The 19,230-nt window shown below is 41.7% G+C and overlaps 1 protein-coding gene across 1 annotated transcript in view; it reads left to right on the plus strand.

Annotated features, from left to right (window-relative positions):
• Positions 1 to 8,640, plus strand: part of REST (RE1 silencing transcription factor) — a 40,738-nt gene extending 32,098 nt beyond the window's left edge. The window contains exon 4 of the mRNA XM_030194560.1: positions 4,646 to 8,640. Coding sequence (XP_030050420.1) covers positions 4,646 to 6,921 — 2,276 coding nt within the window. The 3' untranslated portion in view covers positions 6,922 to 8,640. The remainder of the gene's footprint in view (positions 1 to 4,645) is intronic.
• Positions 8,641 to 19,230: the final 10,590 nt, after the last annotated feature.

Genomic DNA, 19,230 nt, shown 5'->3' on the forward strand with positions numbered 1-19,230 from the left:
ATTTCCCTTCATTAAATCCATGTTGGCTTTGTCTCATTAATCCATGATTTTGAATATGCTCTGTGTTTGGCGGGTTTTTGAGTACTGGTGTGGGAAACGAGACCTTTCCCCCTGGAGGGCTCAGTTTTCCAACATTTTGGGGTTCCTGCAGCAGGGGCTCGCCTTGAGTTCCCTGAAGGTCCAAGTAGTGACACTTTCCAGCTTTCGAGAGAAGGTGAAGGGCATATCTCTGCCTTTGCACAGGGATGTGGCCCATTTCCTGAAGGAAGTAGCACACTTGCACCCTCTGCTTCATCCTTTCTTCCCTTTATGGGACCTCAATTTGGTTCTCCGGGTGTTGTCTGGGGTTGTGTTCAAGCCCTTGTGCTCAGCTTCCATCAAGAACCTCACACTTAAGACTATCCTTAGCGTGCTGGGACCAGTATCTGTTCTTTGCGGAGGATTCAATGTCCTTTTGTTAGGTCCCATCCTTTCTGTCAAAGATGGTGTCTCCATTCCCTGTGAATCAGGAGGTGCGTTTGCCCTCCTTTGGGGCGGGAGATTCTTCTCCTGCAAACCAGAGGCTTCACAAACTGGATGTCCAGAGGGCGCTTCTCTGGTACCTGGAGGAGACAAATAAGTTTTGTCTCTCTGATCACCTATTTGTGCTCTTTCATGGCCCTTGGAAGGGTCAGGTGGCCTCCAGGCCCTCTATTTTGAGGTGAATTAAGGTGGCTATTAAGTCCGCCTACATCGGTATGGGTCGTCAAGTGCTTAAAGACTGAAGGCACAGTTGGCCAGGGCTCAGGCAGCATCTTAGGTGGCGGCCCAGGCTGTTTCACCTGATGAGATTTGCAAGGTGGTGACATGGTCTTCGCTCCATTCCTTTGCTAAGCACTACTGGTTGGATTTCTGGCCATGGTCTGTTTTGACTTTGGCAGAGCGGTCATTCAAGGGGTCTTGTCTTTATCCATCCATTAGATCTGCTTCAGTGCATCCCATTGGTTCAGAACAGTGTAAGCTGACGCTAGTAAAGAAGAAATTGTCTTACCTGATAATTTTCTTTTCGTTAGTCAGCGTCAGTGTTCTGAAATCCCGCCCTTGGAAGACATCGGCCTGGGTTTCTGGGTGTGCTCTGTTATTGGAAGTAGTTGAAGAGTAATATCTGATTCTAATTGGCAGCCATACGGGGTTCCCGTGACGTGACTATTGCCTGGTATTTGTAGGGTAGCAAATGCCACTTGGTTGTGTTTTGCTTGCTTGCTAATCATTGCAGCTGCTGTGGTTGATGGGGCTGGGTGTGTTACAGAAAGGGACCTTCTGCTGCTTGGGCAGATGCATACTTTTGTTCAGAGCACTACAGATTATAACTGGTGATGTCACTGGTTGAATTCATTTTTTTCCATCTCTATCTGCTTGTGGGAAGGGATAACACCTTCTGGTGCAGAACAGGGATGCTGACTAAAGAAAAGAAAATTATCAGGTAAGACATAATTTCTCCTTTCTTTTGCTCATCATCTTTGAGGGAAGCCAGTGAAGATTCTGTCAGACAACATGGCAGCGATTCCTATGTCATCAGGCAGTGGGGAGCCAAGAGTGTTCTCTAGCCACAGAAGTAGAGATTCTTGTCTGCTGGGCCAAGGTCCACATTTCTCTAATTTCAGCAGCTCCTATTGCAGGAGCTCCAAATACTCAAGCAGATTTTCTTAGCAAACTTTCTTTGGATCTGGGGAAGTGGCAAGTAGTGACAAAAGTATTCCATCTGATTACATCATGTCAGGAAGTCCCAGGAATAGATCTAATAGCATCTAGGAGGAATGCTCAAGTCCGTAGATTGTTCAGCCATTGGAAGGACCCCAATGTAGAGGGTCTGGATGCTCTTTTACAACAGTGGCAAACAGATTACCTATATGTTTTTCCTCCGTGGCCAGTGTTAAGCAGAAAACTTCTTCGCATTGCTCATCATCCAGGGAAAATGATCCTTGTAGCTCTGGATTGACCAAGATCTGTTTTTACTACATATGCTCAGGTATGGAGAACCTTTGAATCTTGGTGTGCAGAGAGAAACTTTATCTACTCTAAAGTGTCAGTGCCATAAATTTTAGTCTTTCTTCAAGAAGGGCTCAAGAAATATCTTCCCCTCAAAATTCAGGTAGCAGCTCTGGCATGTTTTTTGTGGTCGTATCCAACAGTCATCTTTGGTAACACATTCAGATGTTGTGTGTTGTTTGAGGGTTGTTAGTCACCTTAGGCCTCCATCAGACAGGTCCCTCCTGAATGCAACCTTAATCTTGTTCTTAAGGCCCTTTAAAAAAAAAATCCTTTTTGAACCCCTACACAAAGCTACTTTTAAGGATCTTACTTTGAAAATGGTTGTACTGCTATGAATTTACATCCTGCTTCACTGACACAGACTACTCAATAATTACTGTGGATTCTTTTGGATTCGTATTAGGTAAATGAGACCTTTTATTAGAGGTTCTGAAATCTACAATGATTAAAATATATACAATGATTAAGCTATATACACACAATGATTAGCTATATAACTAAAAAGAAACAATACCTATCTATAAACAATCATTACATCACTGGTCTCTATATCTAAGCAATGCTAAGAGTTCCTAGACCAGGAAAAGAAGCAATAATACACTATATACAATCATCACTGGTCCTTACATCATCCAGGCTCTTATCATCAGCTGGGGGGGGGGGGGGGGCCCTGTTCACAGCGAAAGCCAGGAGTTTCTTTGACCAGGAAACATGGTTCTCTGTGCAGTTCGTATGTTACTTACAGATGAGCCCCCACTTTCACTGAAAGAAACTCCCCTTTTATTAGGCTTAGGACTCATGTTCAGAGCTAAGGAAAATTACAGAAATGCTTGAGAAACAAGCCACACTGGGGGAATATGGTCACATGTTTCCCAGTCCAGGTGGCCAATCTGAACTCGAAAACAAGCCCCATCTTTCCCTTCACATGACAAAGTAATTAGAGCTGTGTCTTATCTTCTACATTCCAACTTATTTTCACACAATCAAAGTTAAACAATCATTTTTAAACAGAATTGCTTCTAATCACAAATACAGACCCTGAGTGCACTTGTTGGTCAAGGCAGATAGAGTTGAAAAGCAATCTCTAAAATCCTTTTTATTACAACAGTTTTCTTAGTAGCTATGTCATCATCCAGAAGGATCTCGGAGCTTCAAGCCTTATCTTATAGAGACCCCTTTCTGTGTTTTACTGAAGTTGGGTTGTCTATCCATACAGTCTCTTCCTTTTTACCTACAGTGGTTTCTGCTTTTCATGTTAATTAACCTCTGTATTTACACTCTTTTTCTGAAGAGGATTATAGATAAGAGTTTTCCTCATTGCATCTCATTGATATTAAGAGTTCTTTTGCTCTATTTAGAGGTCACTAATGATTTTAGGCACTCAGTTTATCTTTTCATTCTTCTCTTGGGACCCAAAAGGGTTTGTGCACTTCTAAAGTGACTATAGCTCGTTGGTTAAAGTATATTATACTATCTCTTCAGCCTATCTGTTAGCAGGGAAAAGAACTCCTTCCATCTTGAAGCTCTTTCTACAAGGATGCTATCTGCTTCCTTTGCGGAGGCCCATACTGTTTCTGTAGATGAAATTTGTAGGGCGCCCACAGTCCACATTGTATACATTTTCTAATCATCATCTTGCTAGATGTGGCAGCTAGGGCAGAAGCTTCCTTTTGGAGCTTCTGTTCTTGTGGAAGGGTAACATGTTCCCTCCCAACTTGAGGACTGCTTTTATACATCCCACAAATATGGACTAATCCTTTGGAGACACTAAGGAAGGGAAAATTAGTTCCTACCTGATCATTTTTCCTTTAGTCCCAGAGGATTCGTCCAGATCCCACCCTTCTCATCTCCTTCTGTTTTGTTGATTTTCTTGTTTCTTAGGCACATGGTTAGTGTTCTTCAAAGTTTATAAAAATTTGTTAAAGAGGCAGGAGTTCTACTTCTTTTCCTCCATTAACTTCTTACTGCTTGGCTATCCGAATACTGAATGGAACCTAGTGCACAGCAGCCTTATGTGACAAAGTACTAATTTGCTCTCTATCTCCACCTGCTGGTAGATGGGCTTAACCCACAAGTATGGACTAATCATTACTTTGGGACTAAAGGAAAGAAAATTATCAGGTAAGAAAATAACTAATGTTTCCTTCTTTATTACTGTTTGAAAGAAGTTCAAATGACATAATTTGGAAATTTTCTTTCTTGATCATACTTGATAGAACTTTTTTGAATATACAGAGACTAGGTAAATTTAATTTTTCTGATATGTGAAAGAAGACTTTTATCAATTCTAATTTCTGTTTCTCTACAATGCATTCAATGGACCAGTTGGGTATGGATTCAGTTTACTAACATAACTATTGAATGATCAGTCCTGGTAGGTATTCTTACATATGATAATAATTTTGCCTTATTATGTGTAAAATATATGAACCTTTTAAGAGCATCATCCTCGGATATAAAATGACACTTAATTTTGTTAGAGTGATTTGCATGCTGTGCAGCTTGAACAAATAAGCATGACATCTGTCTGTGTGTGGTGTGTACAGTATTTTCATTGATCAGTAATAGGGTTATCAGTGCTTGGCACTTTACTAACATTTATCTGTTTCCTTAGGTGAGAAGCCATTTAAATGCGAACAGTGCAGCTATGTGGCGGCAAACCAGCATGAAGTGACTCGTCACGCAAGGCAGGTTCACAATGGTCCTAAACCCTTAACCTGCCCACATTGTGACTACAAAACGGCAGACCGAAGTAACTTCAAAAAACATGTAGAGCTTCATGTAAATCCACGGCAGTTCCTCTGCCCAGTGTGTGACTATGCTGCATCCAAGAAATGCAACCTACAGTACCACATAAAATCTAGACATCCTGACTGCTCAGACATCACAATGGATGTCTCCAAAGTGAAACTGCGGACCAAAAAATGTGAAACAGATTTTTCAGACTCTGCTACCAGTGAGAAATCGGACAGAGAGCACAAAAAGTTTAAAGGCGAGGCAGAGGAAAAGAAGGAGAAAGCTGTCAAACCGGAGAACAGAGAGAGCTCAAAAGATAAGAAAGCAAGCACTGGTGCTTGTGTGGGTCAAGTAACAACTAGAAGCCAAAAGGCAGCCCCTGAGCTCAAGAATGTGGTGGATGAGAGAACTGAAAAAAGCAAAGTTAAATTCAGTAAAAGAAAAGGTGTCAAAAGAAAAGCTGAAATTGAACCCACTTCAGTAAAGCAGGATTTCACAGATGACAAACATGTAACAAAAAAGAAAATGAAGCTAGAACACAAAACCAGGGATTGTCAGGAAATACAGAAGAAACATATCAAACGTAAAGCATCCAAAAAGCAAAAGTCCTGCCTTAAGAAAGGCAGGAAAAAGAAAGTTTTAAGAAACAAGTACAAGAAGAAAATGAAAAAACTTGCTGCTTATGGAAAAGGCAAAGAGAAATTAATTCCTGAGAAACCCGTGATGGTGAAGGAAGACAGTAATGGAATACTTGACTGTTCTGATGATAATCGGCACAAGGAGTCAGAATCGACTGCTGTTGCTTCCATGACAGTAGAGTATGTTGCTCATGTTGTTAATGCAGGTAGGAGCAAGAAGAATGAACTGCCCATACATGAAGCTGTAGAGATGGAAGTGAAAGGTCAGGAGTTGCCTGCCGAAGTTGAGCAGAGTAGAGAAATTACCAATCAGACTAAAACTGGCTACATTTCAGAGTATCAGGGTCTATCTAGCAGCCCCAAGGAACTTTCCAGTGCAGTACCTTGCGAGCAAATCCCAAAAGTTCTAGAAGCGCCTGAAAGGCATCCAGTGGGCCTAGTGGAGGCGCCTGATGGGCACCTTGCGAACCCCATGGAGGTGCCTGATGGTTGCCCAGCGGACCCCATGGAGGCACCTGATGAGCACCCCGCAAACCCTGTAGAGACACCTGACAGGTGCACTGCAGACCCCGTGGAGGTGCCTGATAAGCATCCAGCGGACCCTGTGGAGGCACCTGATGAGCACCCTGCAGACCTCATAGAGGCACCTGACAGGTGCACGGCAGAGCTTGTGGAGGCATCTGACGAGCATCCTGCAGACCCAGTGGAGGCATCTGATGAGCACCCCGCAAACCCCATGGAGGCACCTAATGGTTACACAGCAGACCTTTTGGAGGTGCCTGACAAGCACCCCTCAGACCCCATGGAGGCACCTGACGGTAGCACAGCAGACCTTGTGGATACGCCTGATGGGTACCCAGCAGATGCTGTGGAGGTGCCTGAGGAGCGCACGACAGATCTTACGGAGGTGCAAGATGGGTACCTAGCAGATCCCATGGAGGTGCCTGATGGGTGCCCAGCGAACCCCATGGAGGTGCCTGATGGTCGCCCAGTGGACACTCTTGAGATGGTAGATAGGTGCCCGGAAGGCCTCGGTTATGAAGATCATCAGAAAGACTCTGTGCACAAATCGTTTGAAATAAAGGACATAGCAAATCAAAAGCTGATAGAAGATCAGCCTAATACTGACACTCCTACTGAACAAATGACACAAACGCAATGTGAGCAGAATCCAAAAGAGGCAGTATTTGTGCACCCCCAGTGTAATACTGCAGTGGCTGAATCTGTGGAAATGGATGAGGATGAAGGAATCCACAGCCATGATGGCAGTGACATAAGTGACAATATTTCAGAAAGAAGCGATGATTCTGGGTTAAATAGTGCTCAGTCCATACCTGAAATAGTAGAAAGTAAAGCTGCTGTACCAGAATCTGTTAAATCCAGGGTGACTATGCAGAGGTTTATGTGTATATTTTGTGATCGTACTTTTAGAAAAGAAGGAGAATACAGTAAACATCTAAATCGTCATTTGGTAAATGTGTACTACCTTGAGAAAGCAGCAAAGGGGCAGGAATGAGTGAAAGCACCTTCATGGTGAGGTTTAAAATGTTTAGTTTTTAATTGCAGCTGCATATTATGTAAAGTTATTGTAGCCAAGTTTTGCTTTTTATCTTAAACTACTGTATCAGTTTGACTTGTTGATTTAGGTGGACACCTCTCTGCTGCCTTTACTATGTGATACTAAATTTATTAACCTAATGTGTGTCCCTTGTTTAGTAAGCATTGCTAAGGGACATAATGGTTTGTGGCCTGCTGATTTAGTGTAAAATTATAGTCTGGTTAAAAAGCAGATTAAGCTTAACTGAGTAAATATTTGTCTAAATCAGAGATTTAGTGAAGAAAAACTAGCCCTGTATGTCAGTTGTACCACTGGGATTCAAGTGGTAGTGGTCAAAGACTAATTAATGTTTGAAGGATAAGGTTTGTTTGTTTATTTTTATTTTTATTTTTCGGGGAGGGGGGGAGGGGGTTAACTGCCTGTTTATTTCCCAAATTCAGCTTCAGTTTTGTTTCTGACTCAATTATTTTGGTGTGCTAAGTGGTGAATTATTTTGAGTAGTTTATCAGATTCTAATAGAATGATCGCTTCTATTTGATAAAGTGAGCACTTTGGATGAAAAGAAGAGATTATCTTAGAGACAAAACAAAAATAAGTGTATTCTCAACTCACTTCACGCCTCCTAACCACAGACACTGAGACCTGGAGAACATATTGTCTCTGTTTCAAAGTAAACTTCTGACTGGATATCAAAATTTTTTTTTTTTTTTGAAAGCACACTGGCTTGATAGATATTGATAGTAATGTTGGGGATCAAGTGATAGACTTTTAAAAAGACTTATCATGGTGCTTTAAGGGTTCACAGTATTGCACATTGCATTTTTGTTTTAATTTTACCTATGCAGTTTAAGATGTTAGAAGTAGTATTTGTGCTGTATACATACACTTTATTTGATATGCATGTTTATTTTCTTCATGTAATTTCTTTATTTTCAGACCTTCAGGTTGGTTGCTTGCCATTAATCAGGCTATAGTACTTTCTCCTTCAGTTTTGTATTTGATAACACATTCCCAGCTGTTTAAATTTTTTTCTAAAGTGACAGATAATTTTGCAGATTGATCTAAAGTTGAAGACAAACAATTCAAGCTAGAAGCTGCCTAATTTGCAGAAGTGGAGTTAAAATGTATTTACAGTTACATTAGATTTTATTTAATGATGATAGGGAAGTAGATAAATTGTGCCCTAGGAAATCTGTGTCCAGTGATGGTCATAAATTTTCTTCAAACCATCATTTAATTTGCTGAAGAACAGTTCATACATTGTATTCAGAAAAATAGCATTGCAATACTATAATACTATGTTTCATTTAACTATATATACATATGCATATTTTATTATATCCTATATCATAACTGAAAGTACTGGTAAGCAGCAAGCCTGAAATTGAAAGATTTAGAATTTCCTATTGCTCATTATCCATTCAAGTTAATGGATTAAAATACCACTTGAGGCTACCAGACCATCAGGTACTAAAGAAAGATGGATAAGTACAAGGTGGCTTTTGATCTCCACCCTAATTATCATGTTATTATAACGCTGTACTACTTTGGTCCTATCTTCTCTGCGATCCTTTATGATAACTTTCAATATTAGTACCTGTTAATAGCTCAAATTCTGTAACTTAGAACTGTTAATAGCATAAAGTGGGCTTATAACTGCGTGTGTCACATTTGTGCTTCAACTGTGCATTCAGAGAACAGTTCTATAAGATGGTGCCAACTTGTAGCCTATTCTTTAAAGAAAAGTACACACATACTTTTCATTATAGAATACCAATATAACATGTCAGTTAAAGTGCAATCACTTAGACCAGTCATATGCCTAAATTGCAAAAGATTATACAATTCCAGTGGTTCCCAAACCTGGTCCTGGAGGCACCCCAGCCAGTCAGGTTTTCAGGATATCCACAATGAATATTCTTGAGAGAGATTTGCATGCAGTAGAGGCAATGCATGCAAATCTGTCTCATGAATATTCATTGCTGATATCCTGAAAACCTGACTTGCTGGGGTGCCTCCAGGACCAGGTTTGGGAACTACTGTGCTATTCTATAATCTCTGCATGGAAATGTACATGCTTCCCAGATTCTGCCTGTATGAACGCCCCTGCAAACTATGCACCCTCATGTTTAGGCATCATTTATAGAATAGCTTGTAGCCAGAATATGGACATTTATGCACACATATGCCTGTATATTCCAGTATTTGGATCATGTTCACGTATTTCTGATGCTTAAATCTTGGCACTTTTATAGAATTATGCCCTCAGTGCATAGAACAGCAATATTCAATGTGTACTCTATTATACATTAAAATAGCACGATTTTTAAATGGAGTACAGGATTGTAAGATCTAAATTAACATTTGACTCTTTGAGACTGAGCTTTCTGCCACAGTGACTCTTGGAGTGAAGATAGGTACTACAGGCATGCTGTATACATTTGTAGATAATGCATATTTCTTACACAGGCACATGGATGAATATTTATAGACTGGAATGTGCTATCTACAGTATGGTGAGAGCTGAAATATTATGAAGAATATGAAACTGCCACATTCTTTAATGCCTGATGATATCTACAGATATCTGTACATTTAGAGGTCCTTTTATTAAAGCGTGCTAACGGATGTATTTTGAAAGTGGGTGCACATCTAACTTGAATGAATAGCATGCAGAGGAAAGACTACTTTTGCATATAGGATTCTTAGTAGAATGGGAGGCCAAAGATTTGAGGGAAAATATTTCCCTATGGCAAAAATAATTTTGTTTTATGATGTATAGTACTTTTTTTTTGTTTGTATGTGATTAGGTCTTATGGAATAGCTATCGCAGCTCTGACAATCATTGCCAACTGAAGATCAAGTTGCAACTATATTTATGTTTAAACCTTTAAAAAAAAAATAAAGCTAGGTAATTTTATTTTGTCTTTCTGAACATCCGGTTTTAAGTTCCTGCTTTTCCAATTTAAAATGTTGCCACCTTTTGTAAGAGATTTGAACAGAGACCAGGAATTCCAGTACCATGTAAAGATGTATACATCTCTTCATATTTATTTAAAAAAAAAAAAAATGAACTTAAATATATGTGTGTGTGTATTTGTGGGTGTATATTGGTATACACCAATACTTATATTTCAGAATCTTCCAAAGTACCTGACTAAGGAATAGACTGTCTCATCTTGTTTCCCCCTAGTTCTGTCAAAGAACAAGGCCTACAGTAGGTGTGTCCTTTACCTAATAATGCAGTGGTTCCGAGACTTAGTTTGAGCTATGACAAAAAGAGCACGCCACAAAAGCAGTACTCTAGTGCTGAATGAATTTGAGGCATGTTTGCAACATGGCTGAGTAGTTAACCCATATTAACTGCACTAATAAATGCTTAGTAGTTACAAAACCTCTGTGGTAATTGTAAGGAAGCAAAGATTATGTGCAATCAAGTGCCCATTCAAGCAAAAAGTTCTGATTTTGACTCAACCATTATGTGAGTTCTGAATATTATGCATGCATGAAAATCTTGGAATTCCTAAATCTCTGTCTCTCTTAAGTAGAATGGTAGGCACATAGTTTGGCAGTATGTTAAAGGAAACTAGCAAAAATTGTGATTTACTACATGTAGCTCATTGTTTCTAACTTAATTGATATGCCAGCTAACATTTTATGTAAGGTATAAAGCTGATTAGTATGTATTTTATTTTACAGTTCCGTGTTGCAGTGCATTCTTGAAGTTTTCAGTTTCGTACTCTCTTTCTCTCACTATATGCTTTCTACTCGTAAACAGCTTTACATTAGTACCTGTCTTGCTTGGATGAACTTAGCTATAAGAAGAGAACTTAGTGTAGATATTCAAACTTTGGCATCTCACTGTATCAGCAACAGTAATATTGAGTAGACTTCTGTGTTTAGATACACCTGAGTGTCACAGATACAGATTCAGCAGTAACTGCTTGAGGAAATATCCCTGGCAAATTCAAGATCAGTAATGTCTTAGCCTTCAGGATTTCCCTTTTTGTAAACTAGACATGGTGGGAAAATTGCTGTCAGTTCAGCTGCTCACTTCATCTTCCTCTCTTATGTGGTAACGAACAGCGATCCACTTGGCTGGTAAACATTTGTTCATGTGAAAGAAAACTACACATTCAGGGGCCCTTTTACTAAAGTGTTGCCGCACAGCAGCCCGGAACCACCACCAGCCCAACCCCCAACGGGCGCCATTTACAGTGCTACAAAAATTCAAGTCTGATTTTCTAGCACGGGAATTATCCATCAGTAATCGGGCAATGCCATGCGCTACCTGGTTACCTCAGGGTTAGTGCAGGAGCCTTTACCGTCACCTCAGTAGGTGGCGGTAAGTGCTCTCCCCCCCCCCCCCCCCCCCCCCTGAAATGGCCGCTCAGCAAGGGTTAACTTACCATACGGCCGTTTCTTTTTTTTCTTTTGGCCTTTTTACCCACTGTGGTAAAAGGGCCCTGGTGTGCAGCAAAAATGGCTGCTGCTGCTAGTGCAAGGCCCCTTGCACTGCAGCTTAGTAAAAGGGCCCCTCATTCCGTATAAAACTAATTAGAATTGTTTTTCAGTTGTACATATGCTTTCCCATCCTTTCCTCATTACAGTGACATGAAATTTTTCTAAGCTGGTTTTTTTTGGAACCATGTTGGGAACGTTTGTTTTTTTGTTGGTTTTTCTTCTTTTTTTTTTTTTTTTTTTACAGTGCAATACTTTGTATTATTTTCTGAATTAAACCAAAGGTTTTTTTTTTTTCATATTTCTAGCTATCAACTGTAGCAGTACTCTTAAGAACGCTGAAAACATTTTGTAATTGATATTAAGATAAACCAGATTGCAAATCCTGTTTTGTTCTTGAACCATTTACAGATCTTTAGTTCAGCATATAGTGTGAAATTAAATTGCATTATATTAACTCTTTCAAGTGTATTTTCTTAATTATAGTTCTGATTGAATAAACCTTGTTATGACATTTCTGACTTTTTATGAATGCACTACTGTTGAGTACTTTTCCTGTCTTGGCAGACCTTGTTTTCTATATTTAACTATTTGATCTTATATACATAATAGATGTTTTTTTTATGCATAAACTGTATACCAGTGCATTTCAACTTTATTTCATGTATAAATATAGTATATATAATAATTAATTTGTGTTCTTGTATTTTACTACAATTTAAGCATGTTCTGTGGAACTCTACATTCTATCAGCACACCTCTGTATCTCTGGCATTTATTTGTTTATTTGGATTTAATTATGCCCAGCTGCTTAAGCCATTGCTCCAAAAAAGTAGGAAGGCATAACTGTACCTTCAAAGATCTAAACATTTTTATGTGTATCGTCGCCTATGTTTACTAAGTGGCGCTATGGGCACATCAGCATTTTTAACACACATAAATGGTTTATGCATGTTAAACGCTAACGCACCCATGGAAATGTATAGGTGTGTTAGCGTTTAACGTACCTTAAATTTACAGGCACGTTAAAAACGCTAACGCACCTTAGTAAACATACCCCTTTGTGCTTTATGAATGTACCAGGCTGAAGGAGAAACTGAATTTTATTTAGACTTATTCATTTTGAAGTTCATAGAGCTATCTTTGTTTTTTTCTTCACCATGACAAGAAACCTTCATGTATATATGACCATCTCTGAGAAAAGGTGACGTGGACGGGCATAATCGAAAGGGACGCCCAGGTTTTGCTGAGGACGTCCTCACAAAACATCCCGGTGGAGGGGCGGGGAAACCCATATTATCAAAACAAGACGGACGTCCATCTTTCGTTTCAATAATACTGTCGGGGACGCCCAAATCTTGAAATTTAGGTTGTCCTTAGAGATGGTCGTCCCTAGACTTGGTCATTTCTGATTTTCGGCGATAATGGAAACTGAGGACGCCCATCTCAGAAACGACCAAATCCAAGCCCTTTCGTCGTGGGAGGAGCCAGCATTCGTAGTGCACTGGTCCCCCTGACATGTCAGGACACCAACCGGGCACCCTAGGGGGCACTGCAGTGGACTTCAGAAAAAGCTCCCAGGTACATAGCTCCCTTACCTTGTGTGCTGAGCCCCCCAAATCCCCCTACCCACAACTGTACACCACTACCATAGCCCTTACGGGTGAAGGGCACCTAGATGTGGGTACAGTGGGTTTCTGGTGGGGTTTGGAGGGCTCACATTTACCACCACAAGTGTAACAGGTGGGGGGGGGGGCTGGGTCCGCCTGCCTGAAGTGCACTGCACCCACTAAAACTGCTCCAGGGACCTGCATACTGCTGTGATGGACCTGAGGCTGACAAAAAAATATTTTAAAGATGTTTTTTTAGGGTGGGAGGGGGTTAGTGACCACTGGGGGGGGGGGGGGAGTAAGGGGAGGTCATCCCCGATTCTCTCCGGTGGTCATCTGGTCAGTTCGGCAACCTTTTTGTGTCTTGTTTGTGAAAAAAAAAAAAAAACAGGACCAGGTAAAGTCATCAAAGTGCTCGTCATGGACGCACTTTTTTTTTCCATTATGGGTCGAGGATGTCCATGTGTTAGGCACACCCAAGTCCCTCCTTTGCTACGCCTCCGACACGCTTCTGTGAACTTTGGCCGTCCCCGTGACTGAAAGCAGTTGGGGATGCCCAGAATCGGCTTTCGATTATACCGATTTGGGCGACCCTGTGAGAAGGACGCCCATCTTCCGATTTGTGTCGAAAGATGGGCATCCTTCTCTTTCGAAAATGAGCCTGTAAGTATCAAATCCAAAATATTGAGAACGGCTGATTTTTTTTTTTGTGTGTGTGTGTATCATGGGCCCATAAGCAGCCTGAAGAAGTTGCGTGTTTGAACTTCTCTACATTTTTTGTTATTGTTTTCATGTAAAAAGATGGGGTTTGGACTGTTGTATTACAAATTGCTCTAATAGAATTCGTTAAATCCCTCATTTTTTGTTTCTGGTGACTTTATTTCCCCTTTTTCAGAGATGGTCACATATATTCTATATTGTTGAGTTTTTAATATTGCACTCTTTGGGCTTCTTTGACAAAGCCGCTGTTGCGATTCCTGTGTGGCAAATGAGAGGAAGCCCATAGGATTTGAATGGGCTTCTTCTCATTTACTGCACAAGAATCACTAGCATTTCTTTGTAAAAGAGGCCCGTTGTCTTCTGGGCAATAGAGTAATTGTCTTAAGGCAAATTTTCAGACATGTTTAACTGGTTAGGCTTGCAACCGGAAATTATCCCTAATCTAGCGGATCCTGATACAGAATTTTCCAGCTGGATTTAAGGCAGCTATTTGGTGTTACCAGAGTTTTGGGGTACCTAGTTAATGCTGAAGATACGTGCTAACCAGCTAAGTGATCCTTTTACTAAGCTGCAGCAAAAACTGGCCTTAGCGCACTCTTACACGGGTCTTCCCGCAAGCTAAGACCATTTTTACTGTAGCCATAAAATGGACAACTTTCTATTTTATGTATTAATGGCCTTGTGCTAATGTTGCGATTAACTCGCAGCCATTTATAAAATTACCGCATGAGCACTTACTGCCACCATTTTTGTATGTATGTGTCATGTTGTGCTTCAACTGTGAATTTAGAGAGCAATTCTATAAAAAGGCGCTCATGCGGTAATCCTGTGCTAAGCAGTTAATACATATTAACTGTTTAGTGCAGAAATACTTGTTTTGTTTCCTGACAAACACCCTCCCAAAATAATTACAAATATTTTGTAGTGCCACATACTAGATGGTTTTGCGCTCTGTACATTTATCGTTTTAGTCTGTTTTTGGAGAAAAAAAAGTCCAAGTGCAAAACACACAATCAAGTCATTGGGATATATAGGAGGAGCCCGTAATCTTAGTAGAGTGGCCACACAGACATCCCAGGAAAGCAATGGGGTACTGCTGTGGACTTCATATAAAAGCTCCCAGTACACATCCAGGGCCGGAGTAACAATATATTGGGCCCTAGGTAAACATATTTGTGCTCCCCCTAGGATTACCATATAGCTCCATTAAAAAGAGACAAATTGAGCCAGTCTGGATCCCTTCACCCCCCACTATTTCACCTTTCCAGAAGTAGCAGGGAGAAGTACAGAGCCTAGCTGCGGATATGATAGCAGTAATAGTTTGTGAATGAGCAAGGGGACTATGCAAGCACATGCTTTGAATGGAGAGGCTTCAGAGGGAAAGATGACCTGCCAAATTACCCAGATCTAGAATGGAAATTCTGAGCCAGTTCTGGATTTCTGCAATACTATCCTGGTACATTATAGGATTCGAAGAGCTGATTTCAATTGGTGGTATCAGAGACTATAAATAGATCACTGACTAGGGATATAAGTTCAAAAACAGGACTGGCCATTCCAAGGGTGGACTGCCCGAACGAGTGAGATTTAAGCATTGTATCCAAGATATAAATGTACAAAGTGGAAAAAAGTTCACAAATAGAAAACCAAAATTAAATATTTTAGCATTTTTTGGTGCTTCTGAAAGAATACAGGCAGAGTGGAGGCAGCATTAGACAGTGTTCAAAAGAATTTGCCTAAGTAATTTGATATTCAACAGGATAAATGCCCTGGGCTGAACATTTATCTTCACTAAACTCTGTCCAAACCCAGATTTTCAAAGGGAATCTTTGTTTATATGAAACTGTCCCCAACAGAGACATCCATCAATACATGCATTTTCAAGTTCTCTTTTAGAGGTGTAGGACATTCTTCAGTCCTACACCTTTTCATCAATCTCCCCCCTCCTCCCCAGAACAGTCACCGGTTTTCCCTAATTACTCCAAAAATCCTGTGCAGAGGTCAGCTTCCCCCACAGGCCTTGCAGCTCAGCCCCTCCTTCCTGTGACTAGAAGCTTTCCCATTGGCAAATAGAGAGCTATAGTGGACTAAACTCTGAAAAATATCCACATACAGCCATCTTTCTGGTTTTGAGACAGGTAGTTTACGAATTTTTAGAATCCTGAAAAAATCCAGATAGTTGGCAGTCCCCCGCCTCTTGAATCCTGCGCACATCTGACAGCCTCCCAAAACGTTTGGGCCCTAGGCATGTGCCTACTTTGCCTATGCCTTAAATGGGCTTAATACGCATCTCACCATTACCCCTTTGTCTGTTGGGCCCTCTAAATCACACCGCCCCCAACTATACACCATTACAATAGCCCTTATGGGTGAAGGTCACCTGTATGTAGCTGGACCTTGGTGGGAGGGGGCCCCAGAGCTTGAGGTGGGGGGCACAATTTAGCCCACCTCCCCCAACCACTGACCCCCCCTGCTGCCCCTCCCCCTTTGCTGCTGCCGCCGCCGTCAGGTACTTTTGCTGGCAGGGGTCCCCAACCCCTGCCAGCTGAAGTCTTCAGCGCCGGTCTCCGGCGCCTTCGCTGATCTGTTTCTGTGAGTCCTGACTCCTCACGTCCTGCATGCACGTCCTGCACGTTACATGCACGCAGGATGTCAGGCGTCAGTACTCACAGAAACAGATCAGTGAAGGCGCCGGAGACCACCAGCAAAGGTACCTGGTGGCGGGGGAGGATCGAAAGTGGCAGGGGACTGTAGGTGGCGGGGGGGGGGGGGGGTCAAAAGTAGAGGGGGCCAGGGCTAAATCTGTGGGGGTCCATGCCCCTGTGGCCCCACCTAGCTACACCCCTGGTATGTGGGTACAGTAGGTTTTTGGTCAGTTTGGGAAGGCTCACACTTTCCATCACAAGTGTGACAGGCAGAGTGAGATATGGGCCAAGGTCCCCTTCTGTACAGTGCCCTGCACTGACCACTACACTACTCCAGGGACCTGCTTGCTACTCTAATAGAACTGGCTATAACATCTGAAACTGTCATAGAAACTGGTATTATTTTTATTCACATCTTTGAAGGGTGGGAAGGGGTCAGTGGGGGAGTAAGGAGGAGGCATCTCTACAGTGGTCATTTAGGGCACCTTTTTGTGCCTTACTCGTTCTAAAAACAGGTCTAAATCAAAACATTGAAGTTTTAGCCCTGTTTATTCTAATATGGCTATAAAACGTCCAAGTGTTAGGAATGCCCTAAGCCCACATTAATCCCCCCCCCCCCCCAACATGCCCCCTTGTTATTTGGATGCATTGCAGATGAATTGTGTAGATAAACGTCCTCAAAATAGGTTTTGAAAATACCGATTTGGATGTGTTGAGAAGAAATACGTCCAAATTCTGCTTTTTGACACTTTTTTGGAGGTTTTTCTCTTTCAAAAATGAGCCCCAAAGTAACATAGTAGATGACAGCAGAAAAAGACCTGTGTGGTCCATACAGTCTGCCCAACAAGATAAATTTATAGCATAAGGTATGATGTGATTTTTCATATGCATATTTGATCTTGATTTGTCCTTGCTGTTTTCAGGGTACAGACTGTAGAAGTCTGCCCGACATTGGCGTTGTTCTCCAACTATTGAAGCTGTCATCGAAGCCCCATTCCATCCCATCCAAATCTGTCCAGCCATGATCAGAGCATAAACCATAGAAGTCTGCTTGACAGTGGCTTCGCTTCCCAATTACTGAAGTTGCCATCTAAGGACAGCTAAGTTTGGTTCCATTCTTTACGTGCAAGATTCCTTTGTATTTATCTCACACATTTTTCAATTCCATTACCATTTTCATCTTGACACTGGAGGCTTACAGCTGCCATTTAACAGATAAACAGCTGTTTCCTTGTGACATTGTACATTGTTCGAGTTTGAACCATAGAGACTAACCTAAACCGCTTTTTATCAGTCTGAACTGAAACAGCCAACAAGACTGTCTGAAAGCTTCTTGGTTTTGGCTGAAACCTAAATTGAAAACTCAAGTTTGGTTATGTGAATGTGAACCAGTGAGGGCTGCTGTAGATTAAGAAAGACCATATTTTTTTTTTTATTTCCAAGCAAAAAAGCTTCCACACACATAGCTAATGAAAACTGAAACTAAAAACCATGCTGCTGGGGAGATCACGTGACGCGATGAGCTGAACAGGCGTGTTCTGCTGCAGCTTGAGAGCCCTCGCTCCTAAATCTATATAAACTACTGCAAAGTATAAATCCGGAGACCGAAATCGGGCGAAGTATATCTGTATGGACAAATATCTTAAACAATCTCCCCCTGGAATGGCGCTGCGAATGGGGAAAAAAGAAAAAGACAAGATTAAAGCGCCCACTCTGGAAAGCAAGATGGCGGAGGACACGCTTTCAGTAGGCCAGACCTTTTCGGCATCGCAACTCGAACAGTTAACTATGGCGGTGGCAAAGGCTTGGCAGCCCAAATGGGACGCATTAGATCAAAAGCTGGACGTTTTTCACACAAAGTTGGAAGGCTTAGAGACCCAAACGGAAGACCTTGAGACCAGGGCATCTGCCCTGGAAGATGATTCCCGTGGCTATGGTGTAGATCTACGTGATATTAAACAACAGCTTCAAGAACATGCAGACAAATTAGAAGATCTTGAGAACCGTTCCCGCAGAAACAACGTGCGGATCGTGGGTCTATCAGAAAACATACCAGATAAAAATTTGGTGGAGTGGCTTACCGGATGGCTATCTAAAGAGCTGGCGTTATCGGACTCCTTTGGGCCCTTGATCATCGAAAGAGCACATAGGGTGGGCCGCAGCAGGGAGCCCCAGGGAAGACCACGAGTGATCATAGCAAAGCTGTTAAATTATCGGCACAAAATGGAAGTACTGCAGGGATTTAAGATCCGCAGGGGAGAGTTAAAACATGAAGGACGACAAATCCTGATGTTCCAGGACTATTCAATTGGAGTTCAGGAGCGGAGACGTAAATTTCATTCTCTGTGTTCCACGTTAGCTCAAAAACAAATCCGCTTTGTTCTCCAATACCCAGCAACCCTGAAAGTCCAAGGACAATGGCGGTCATTCAACACGCCAGACGAAACAAAAGTTGGTCTCCGTGATCAGGACGCCTTGGAAGGAGACTAGAGTTCATGGTAACCTCACTGAACATAAGACTATAAATGTATACTTGTAGTGGTGAGCAGATAATGTTAAAAGTTACTGTTTTACTGGAGTTGAGGGCTCGTGGCACTTCAGGTGATCTCTTGCCAGCTCCGGGCTTGGACCTAGGAGCATGGCTATAGGGCTGGATGTGAGAGAGGGGATTAAGGGAGGTTGGGATACAGGGGTTAAAAACATTAAAGGAATAGCAGGACACCAGTGGGGTAGGAACATACTTAGGCTGGGTCGATTGGGGGATTTGCTTGAATTAAGGGGACTACTAGTGGTATGTTCTGGGAGCGAGATCTTGGAACTGGGGGGCACTC

Source organism: Microcaecilia unicolor, chromosome 2, assembly GCF_901765095.1.
Source record: "Microcaecilia unicolor chromosome 2, aMicUni1.1, whole genome shotgun sequence".
Taxonomy (NCBI): Eukaryota; Metazoa; Chordata; class Amphibia; order Gymnophiona; family Siphonopidae; genus Microcaecilia; species Microcaecilia unicolor.